Genomic DNA, 10,359 nt, shown 5'->3' on the forward strand with positions numbered 1-10,359 from the left:
TGTTGTTGTCAGTTTTCTGAATTTAAAACTTAAGGTGGCAATACTTGTTGGTCTTTTTTCTTGTAATTTGCAGCATAATAGTCAGCTTGGGATCATTAATCACTACACCACAAGAAGCTAAACATTAGGAATTTATGTACTTGGGTATTGATAATTTCTTAAATCTGCCTTTCCATGAGAGAGAAAAACCAATAGCCACTGCTCTCATGATCAGTAAAGTATAGCATAGTACAAAATATAACAATACTGTCAGAGATATGTCTCCTTTAGTTCTACAAACTAATATTCTTTTTCAATTATGAAAGTAAAAGAACACTTATATTTGAAAAAAAGAAAAAAATACAAATACAACTGAAATGCTAGATATTTTGTATTCTATTTGTTTACCTTGATATCACTAATAGAAGATTCACAAGCGATAATGTTGAAAATATTAGGGGTGTCACCCTACTTTGCAACACCCAAAATAATGCTAATCCTATCAAGGCTTTCATTACCAAAGAACAGTATGGTACCTTAGTAATTGTTGACATTATAAGTATTCCTATGAATTATGTCTTGAAGAGACATAAAACTAATACCTCTTTGTATTTCAAACAGTTCATGGTAACAAACTGCAAGTAGGGAGCAACACAGCTCAATAGTAACTAAAAACTCTAAAGAATGAAATTTTGACCAATATATATAGCAAAAGAATCAACTTATTATGATGATTCCAAATATACAAGTTTAGCATTACCCATCAAAGGCTACAAGCCCAAGAAAATTTGCTGGATTTTCTAAACAGATGGGAAACAGCCCCAAAAAATTAAAGGATCTTAAAGAAAACCACGCCATCAGTTTGAGCATATCAGAGAACTCTACCATGGAGGTTCCAAGCTCCTATCTACCAAAATGTGAATTCTGTATCTTTTGCCAGAAGAAAGATCAAGGATGCATGTTAATTTTTTTTCCAGGGGTGAACATATTGAATCAATGATCCTAGAATAATGTAAGAGTGCTCATCCAAATGGAAATTAAAAGTTCCAGGGTACTTTTTAAGGGACCAAACATTGGAGGGCAACTAGCCCTCCTCCCATGGCCTCTTTTTCCAAAAAGTTGTCAGATAAAATTTTGAGACAGCCATTTGGTTCGATTTAGTTGAAAGGCACAAGAACTATGTCTTTGGAGATTACATGAGCCCCCAGAACCACCAGAGGAAAGGCTGTAAACCAAAATTTTTCTGGGGGAGGGGGTCCTGGGGATGGATTCTCCATGTGGAGATATCTCATTGGGATGGAATTTTACACAGGGCAGAATTGCTAAAAATGGTATATGAAATTTTTTCTATTTGTCTTACTTTCTTGTTGGTGACCCTGTTTAATACATGGAGATGCTTTGGGGTAAATGTCCAGGGAAATTTTGAGCAGAGTTGGAATTCTCTGGGGGATTTCCCACTGGAAAAAATCTCTATGGAGGAATTATCACAACAAGAAATTCTCCATAGGGAAACTTTCTGCACAAGAAACTTTCAATGGGGTAGGAGGGGGGAGGATTTTCAGGAAATATTGTCCAGTTTGGGGCAATTCCCCCATGACCTTAAATTGGATCAGAAATTAAATAAAAATTAGTCTTTCTTCAAATGTAAGTATGCTAAGGAGCATTTTTAAAGCAGAAATGTAAGCAAGAAATTTTCTAGAGGTGGGGGGGGGAGAATTTGCAGTGAGAATGAATTTGTCTGGGGGTAATCTCCTGGTGGAACAGCTTTACATGGGAGGAACTTTCTATGCTGGAATTTTAGTGGTGGAGATTTTCAATGGAGGAGGGCAGATTTCCTGTATTTATTTGAAAAACAAATTAAATAAAAAAAAAAAAACAAGGGATGGGCCTTTTGTCCAAATTGTTTAAAAACAATTGCTGAAACACAGGGGCAATGTAATTAGAATCAGAACCTTTTTTAAAAGTTCTTAAAAAACTTTCTTACCTCATAAATGTAAAAACTTCTGTTAGTTCTAAGTTTTAATGTTGCTCCTTACTTTCAGTAGAAAAAAACTTTTTTATTTTATCAGCTCTGAGGCAGAACTAGAACACTGACAAAGCGCCAATGATGCAGTAGGTTTTAGACTTTTACATTGAGAGAAGGGGGACAATAGCTTGTAGCAATGTTTGTAGTGATTCTTATTTGTTTCAAGCTTGATTTGCATATTCAATTTAAGATTCACTCGTTTTAAGATCTATTTATACCTTTACATTAATATCTATTGTATGTTTGTTTGCATTGATTGTTTATTTAATTTCTGTTTGTTTTAAGTTCCATTTATACTTCAATAGCAAAATATTTTTTTTTGTTTTAAGCTTGATCTTCACATTCAATCTCAGCATTACTTGCTTTAGGATCTATTTATTCATTTATATTATTACTTGTTGTATGTTTTTTCCTATGATTGTTTATTTAATTTCTGTTTGTTTTGGGTTTCATTAATTCTTTAATAGTAATTTCTGGTTGTTTTGAGTTTGAATTTTAACAGGTATTTGTATTGGCTGAGCTTAAGTTTAAAATGGCCTTTACCTTTCCTTGAAAAACTTATTTTTTGGAAATTTTTTTTTTTAAATTAATTTTTGTTTGTTTTTTATTGAAAAAAGTCAAGTTTTAAAAAATTCCTTATTTCAAAATTAAACTTATGCATTTTGGGTATGGAGGGGGGGGGCTAGTTGCCCTCCAATCTCTTTTGACTCTTAAAAGTGAATAAGAACTTTCAATTTCCAATCAAATGAACCCTCTCTGAAGTTTATACAAGCATCCCTTCCATAAAAACAATATATACCCCCAGAACATTACTTACAATGCCTGTCTCCATGCCATGGGGGGTTGCATTGACACAGGAGTTTTTCTTATCTGACCTTTGAATTATTTTTAATGAAATGGTTATTTTAAAAAATTTATTGGATAGGCTTGGGGAAAAGGGTGTGCGTGTGTGTGCGGGGGGGGGGGGGGGGCGGCTAGGGGCCCTCCGATATCTTTTGACTCTTAAAAAGTGAACTAGAACTTTCAACTTCCAATCAAATGAGCCTTCTCTGAAGTTTATATAAGCATCCCATTCATAAGAACCATACACGCCCCCAGGACAACACTTACAATGTCTACCCCCTGGGCCCTGGGGGGTTGTGTTTACACTGGAGTTTTTGTTATCTAATTTTTGAACAATTTTTACAAAACTGGCTATCTCAAAATTTGTAGTGGATGGGTTTGGGGAAAAAGGGCATGGGGCTGGAGTTTTTCTTTTCCAACCTTTAAACTATTTGTTTTAACAAAATGTTTATCTCAAAATATTCATCAGATGGGTTTGGAAAAAGAATGCGTTGGGGGGGGGGCTAGTTGCCCTCAGATCTCTTTTGACTATTAAAAAGTGAGCTCGAACTTTCAATTTCCAACCAAATCAGCCCTTTTTGAAGTTCATACAAGCATCCCTTTCATAAGAACTATATATATATCCCAGGGCACAACTTACAATGCCTGCCCCCAGGCCCTTGGGGGTTGTGTTGACACCTGAGTTTTTGTTATCTGAATTTTTAAAATTTTTTAACTTAATGGCTATCTCAAAATTTATATCAGATGTATTTGGGAAAAAAGGGGCGTGGGAGGAGGGCTAGTTGCCCTCCAATCTATTTTGACTCTCAAAAACTGAACTAGAACTTTCAATTTCTAATCAAATGAGTCCTCTCTGAACTTTTTAGAAGCATCCCTTCCATAAGAACCATATATTCCCCCAGGGCATAACTTACAATGCCTTCCTTCGGGCCCTGGGGGGGGGGGCTTTATCGACCCCGGAGTTTTCGCTATATGGTCTTTGAGCTATTTTGAAAAATATGGCTATCTCAAAGTTCTTATTAGATGTGTTTGAGAAAAAAAGAGCATGGCGGGGGGGGGGGCTAGGTGCCCTCCAGTCTCTTTTGACTATTAAAATTTAAACTAGAACTTTCAAATTCCAATCAAATGAGCACTCTTTGAATTTTATACGGGTATAACTTATAACGCCTGCCCCAGGGCCCTGGGGGGTTATGTTGACACCAGAGTTATATGATCTTTGAACTATTTTTTAACAAAATAGCTATCTCAAATTTTTTATTGGATGCATTTGGGAAAAAAGGGTGGGGGGACTGGTTACCCTAAAATATCTTTTGATGCTTAAAAAGTGAACTAGAACTTCCAATTTCTAATCAAATGAGCACTTTCTGTAGTTTATACGACCATTCCTTCTGTAACAACCATATATGCCCCCAGGGCATAACTGATAACCCTTGCTCTGAAGACTTTGGGGGGACTGTCATGCTCAAAGGTATAATTTTCAGAACTTTCAACTATGTCGAACAAAATGGCTATCTCAAATTTTGATTGGATGTGTTTGGGGAAACAATGGGCATGGAATGGGGGTTAATTGCCCTCCAATCACTGTCGACTATTAAAAAGGGCACCAGCCTTTTAAATTTCCAATCGAATGAGACCATTGTGAAGTTTCTGCGACAAAGCTTCCTATTAAAAGCTTTTATGCCTCCAGGGAATAGCTTTCAACTCTTGCCCTGATAGCTGTGGGGGAGTTTCCTCCTCAAAAACATAATTTCTTTCTGGAAATTGACTACATAAAACAAAATGACTATCTCAAAACTTTGATTACATGTGTTTGGGGAAATGGTGGGCATGGAAGGGGTGTTTGTTGCCTTCCAATCACTTTTGACCCTTAAAAAGGGCACTAGAACTCTTGATTTCTAATCAAATGAGCCCCCTTTGAAGTTTTTATGACAACCATATGAAGTGCCTCTAGGAAAAAAAATAAATAATAAAACATTGGAGCCATACAACCTTTACTATAGGCAACGCCATAGCATTGCCTCTGAAAGAAAATTCAAAGACAACTTGAGGTCACCACCCAAAAGCTTCTCCATAAATGAGTATACACAACCTAAGGAACAAGTTTTTCTCAAATAGAGTTATTAGCTTGTGGAACTCCCTGAATGAAAAAGCAGAGAACTCTACCAGTGTAGATGTGTTCTAGTCATCAGTTGACAGGGAGTAGCACAGCAAACTGTGGTGCACCTTTTTGGGACAACACATATAATTAACAATTATCACTGAAGCTGGTGGACACAGTTTTTGTCCTATTGCTAGTAATTCCAATTTCAGGTAATGTGTAGAACAATTGTAGATAGCACATTTTGACTACAATTTCATTATACTTTACCCTTAGCCCCTCTAATGTACAAATATAAAGCCAAAATTACACATTTCTTGTGTTTCTCATTTCTTGATTTCATTGGTGTTGATTCAATTTACAGGTAGGGGAGAAGGCAAAACTGCATGAGGGTGAGTCTGTACATTGGACCTCTTGCCTAAAGTTATTGAGCTAATTCATCCAAAAATCTCCACTGCATACTCTTTATGTAAAGCATGTATGCTGCAAGTTTTAGATTCTGGATAAAAGAGACCACAAAGAAAAGAGGTAAAGAATTTTCATATGCTTGCTGGAAATCCTGACATATTTTGCTCAAACCAGAGCTATCCCAAAAACTGCTCATTGCTGAACCATGTGCTGACTCCTCACAGAACAAGAAAGTTAGCCCACCAATGGTCAATAACACTGAAGATTCTCTGACTGGCTAAAAGGGTTCATCAAGCCAAATGCCAGTTTGTCCATCAGAAAACCCTGAAAATACAAGTCAGGCCTGTGCTGCTGAACTTAATGCTTTTGTAATTGGTGCCTTCTTTCAAAATTTTCAGGAGTTCTATTGCAAGTATCATTTTACTCCTGGTTAAATTTGGAACTGCAACAAAACAGGAGTATGCACAGCTGTGCAAGCCACAAACATGATTGCTAAAAAGGGAGGAAAAGAGGTGGCACAGACCATGTTGGCTGAAACAGGAGAAAATATCACAATGTAATCCTTTGTATCTGCAACTTGTCAGAAAATTCCACCAGTGTTTGTTTTTTCCAAGAGTTAGAGGTCCAGAGAGGATGTATTAATATGGACAGCCAGGATGCATTGACTTAGCCTATTGCAGTGGATGGATGACCTTGGACATTTTTTTGTTCCATAAAATACTTTCTGAAATAGGTCAAACCCAGCAAAAAAAAACCTGTTTTACTCAAATTTGACAATCATGAAAGTCATATTTCAGTAGAATCAGTATCCCTAGGCAAAGATAATTACATCCACCTCCTAACCATTCCTCCCATTGTCTCTAGTACTTGATGTTTTAGTGTATATGCTGTTGAAACTTGTCATCAGGGAGTTGTTTGATAATTGGATGCAGTTAAACCCTGGTCAGAGAATTTCAATACATGAAATAGCAAAGTTTTGCAAATATCTCTTTCCGGAAAAGGTGAATCCTCAAAACATTACAACTTGTTTTGAGAAGGCAGAAATTTGGCTTTTAAATCTAGGTGTTTTCACAGAACCCAATTTTCTGCCAGCTGAAGTAATAAACTACCCAGACCCAGATAAACAGAATGCCATGAATCCTTCCAATATAGATTATACTCACCCTGGTTCAGTTTGTGCTTCATTTCCTGCCTTGATGTACCAACAGCAGTCAACACCAAACTTGCCCATACCCCTAACTCCTGAAAGCATCAGATCATATCCAAAGGCAAAAATGGGTTTATGCAAGAATGGTACAAGTGGGTCTGTGCAAAACTACAGCAGCATTCTCATTAAACACCAGGAAAAAAAGCACTACAAGCCAAGACTGTGCTAAGACTTGCTAAAAAAAAAACTTGCTAAAAAAGTTGAAGGTTTTATTCACTGTTTACAAAACTAGAGACAGCATTTCAGGCACAGATATGCAGCTCAACAATATGTCAGATGACAAGCCTTTACATGGTGGAAGCATTAGTAAGGTTGAGCCTGATGAAGAATTTTCTTATGGAAACTTTGTGCTTGTAAGGTTTATGATGAGAAAGAGGCTAAACTCTGCTGTTTACTATGTTGGTGAAGTTGAAGAAATAAGTGGCAGAGTAGCAAGAAAAAACTACCAGCACAAGTCTGGTGGGAAATTCATCTTCCCTGGACATCAAAATTGTGTAGAAACTGAATTTCAAGACATTATCATGAAGCTTCCTGTACTGATTTCTGCAGGAGGAACTGGGCAAACAGCCAAAGCTCTTGTATTTGGTGCATTTTTTATAAAATAAATTCTAGGTTATATTTAACTATGTTGTTACCTCATGGCTGGTGCAACTTCAGACACTTGAAGAATAATATACGCTTATACACTTTTGAGTATAATTAAGAAATAACCTGATGGAAGTCTTTGAAAAAAATGCCAAGAGATGTGAACTATTAAGCTATCTATATGTAAAAAAGAAGTTTGTATCTTTAGAAAAGTGCCTTGTAGGGGTCAAAAACCTCAAATATATTGTTTTGTCCCCTCTCTCTACATTGGTTGAAAGAAGAGAGATGCATGGCAAAATATGTGGTAAATTTGCAGGTGGCACTATAATTTAGCTAGGATGAAAGTGAAAATGTCATTTGATGCCTTTTTTATGCTCTTCATAATACAACAATTGCTTCTGTCATAACTTGCATCTTGAGCCCTTAAAGGGGCCCCAAAGGTATTTCAAATTTTGAACACACAACAAAGTTATGAACACTATGGAAGTTATTGAAAAGTGGTTAAAAACATATCACTAGTTGTTCAAGTTGTTCATAAGTTGTTCAAGAGTAATATATTCTAAAAATACTTATTCATGACAGTTCAAACCTTATTAATTAGACAACTCAATTCAATCCATTTTCCTACCATTTCAAGTTTTTCAAATGCTGTTGACAAAAATAGCACTAAATTTTGTGATTTGAAACTTTGCTGTCAACAATTCAGGGTATATTCCAATTCAAGGTATATATTTGTGCACTAGGGGGGGTGGGGAGTTCAAAATAAATTTACAGTGGGCCATATAATTTATCTAGGATGAAAGTAAAAACATCATTTGATGCTTGTTTTTTCATGCTCTTTCATAATTCATATAAAATACCTTTGGGGCCTCTTTAAGGGCTCAAGATGCAATTTGCAACAGAAGCAATTATTGTATTATGAAAGAGCATAAGAAAAGGCATCAAATGATGTTTTCACTTTTATCCTAGCTAAATTGTAGTGCCACCTGCAAATTTACCAAATAGGTTAATTATAGCCTAATTATCTTGCATGTCATGAAGTAAGATTATCTCAATAGCCAATCTGAATGTGTATTCTATATAAATTTTCCTTAATCTAGTTTAAACCTTATATTGCTGGCCAATACAATTTAAGTTCAACACTGAAAAATTTACCAAATGAACTGTATCTTAATCTTAGGGTCACCATTTTGGATAGACTAGGCTGCAGGCCAAAACACATCTGTACTCTTCCAAAGGACTAAATTCTGCCAAAAATATTATCATTCTCCCAGTTGTATTTCTAGGCCTGGAAAGGAGGGAGGAGCAACTGCCTCTGGTAAATTTGTTATTCATATTATTGATTTACATATAAAGTAAATGTACCACTTGATGCCTTTGTTTGTGCTCTTTCCAAATGTAATAATCATTTTTGTCAGAAAGGAATTTTACCCTCACCCCTATATATACCAACTCAGGGTATATATTTGCACATTAGGGGGGTGGGGGTAAATTTTATTTCTGATGTAGGCTAAATGAGAGGTAAGTTTAAACTTTCTTCCCCCACCCCCTAATGTGCAAATATATACCCTGAATTGGTATATATAGGGGTGGGTGGTAAAATTCATTTCCAATAAAAATGATTATTAGTCTACACTATACTTGGAAAGAGCATAAAAAAAGGCACTGAGTGGTATGTTTACTTTATTTGTAAGTCAATAATATGAATAACAAAAAATTTACCCTGCCTCCCTATCTATTTTATTAGGCTATATTAAACTTGTTGTAGCCTATCTTATGTCATTACATTCAGGATACCACCAGATGGCTAACTTGACAGTGTATATATATATATATACAAATCTTTAAATTAGCCAACTAGCCAACCAGTATTTTAAGCCTAGCAGTCCAGCTGGACAAAAGGAAACACATTAAGAAAACAATTATTATTCCATAATATGTAGAATAATCCTAGTTAACACATTTTGCAGGGGGAGAGCCTTTATCTTCACTTCTTTCCTTGTTTTGCTAAGAATTCATGAATTTCTTAGAGCTATAGCCTATATTCACAGAATATATACCCCCACCCCCCTAATGTGTAAATATATACCTTGAATTGCATCCTCAATCTAAATATAAAATCCATTTGCATCATAAATGAACTTTACTTCCATATTAGCTATGTGGTGGATGTCCCATTACACTCCTATTAAGTAGGCCTAGCCTAACTTAATTGACTAAAAAACTGTTGGAATTATAATTTTTGTAATTCTGGTCCTCACCTCCAGGTTAAGAAGCCTAAAACTGATGCTGCTATTCCTTACTCTTGTATCAATATTCTAATGAGTACATTCAGGTGTTTAGTTTACATTTTGTCACACCAAAGTTTTTTTTTCTCTAGACCTAGGATATTTTGATTAACTTCTAGAGTAAGCTACTCATTAATCAGACAAATAATAGGCACTTTAAAAGCTAAATCACAGCAAAAGCTCTAAGGTTATTCTAAATAGCCTAGTTAACATTCTCAAGTTTTACCTAAAAGCAAATATTTTTATGAGTAGATACACACCTTTTTTCCATCAATATGAATCACATGTATTAGAAGGAGGGTAGCAAAAAGGGCAAATAAATTTGTTTTCATGGTGCAAAGGATAATTATTAATTTAAATTTGCCCTTCCTTCATTACTTTTCTCACTTGATGATGATGGTTATTTGTTGCTGCTGAGATTTATGTTGAATGCCATCTAAAGAGAATAGGCTAAATATATTAGGCTACATTCTTACTGCTATTACGGTTCCACAACGAGGTATCTTTCGCCAAAGAAAGCTTTACCAAATTAGCTTTACAAAAGCTATTGCAAGCTTGTGGATAATAAGAGAATCCTTCAACTATTCTTAAATGATTTTTAGAATAAATCATTCTTTTACAGCGAAAACTGTAACAAAGGAAGGAAATAAAAAAAATAATTTCTAAATTCACAGAGATAAATACAATGCACTTTTTACAGTGTGTTAAGATCTAAAATCTTTCCCTGAACCTTAAAACAATACTTGACTTGATTTTAATAGCAGTAACAGCTAATTACATAAATTTGATATTTCATGAAACTGAAAAACAAATAGAGTGGGGAATTCAAATGTTGCTTTCAGTCATTTGAGAGCCTTTAGATAAATATTTAAAGTATGCAGACCTCCACTGTAGAAACTTTTGCTATTGAGTTGCCCAAAGAGAA

At 35.3% G+C, this 10,359-nt stretch overlaps 1 protein-coding gene across 1 annotated transcript in view; it reads right to left on the minus strand.

Moving 5' to 3' along the window:
- Window positions 1-9,815, minus strand: part of LOC148940953 (uncharacterized) — a 71,146-nt gene extending 61,331 nt beyond the window's left edge. The window contains exon 1 of the mRNA XM_089104764.1: window positions 9,695-9,815. Within this exon, the coding sequence (XP_088960890.1) occupies window positions 9,695-9,766 (72 nt within the window). The 5' untranslated portion in view covers window positions 9,767-9,815. The remainder of the gene's footprint in view (window positions 1-9,694) is intronic.
- Between the last annotated feature and the right edge of the window lie 544 nt (window positions 9,816-10,359).

This window comes from Artemia sp. Qi Xiang Cuo, chromosome 19 (genome assembly GCF_049724085.1).
Source record: "Artemia sp. Qi Xiang Cuo chromosome 19, ASM4972408v1, whole genome shotgun sequence".
NCBI lineage: Eukaryota > Metazoa > Arthropoda > Branchiopoda > Anostraca > Artemiidae > Artemia > Artemia sp. Qi Xiang Cuo.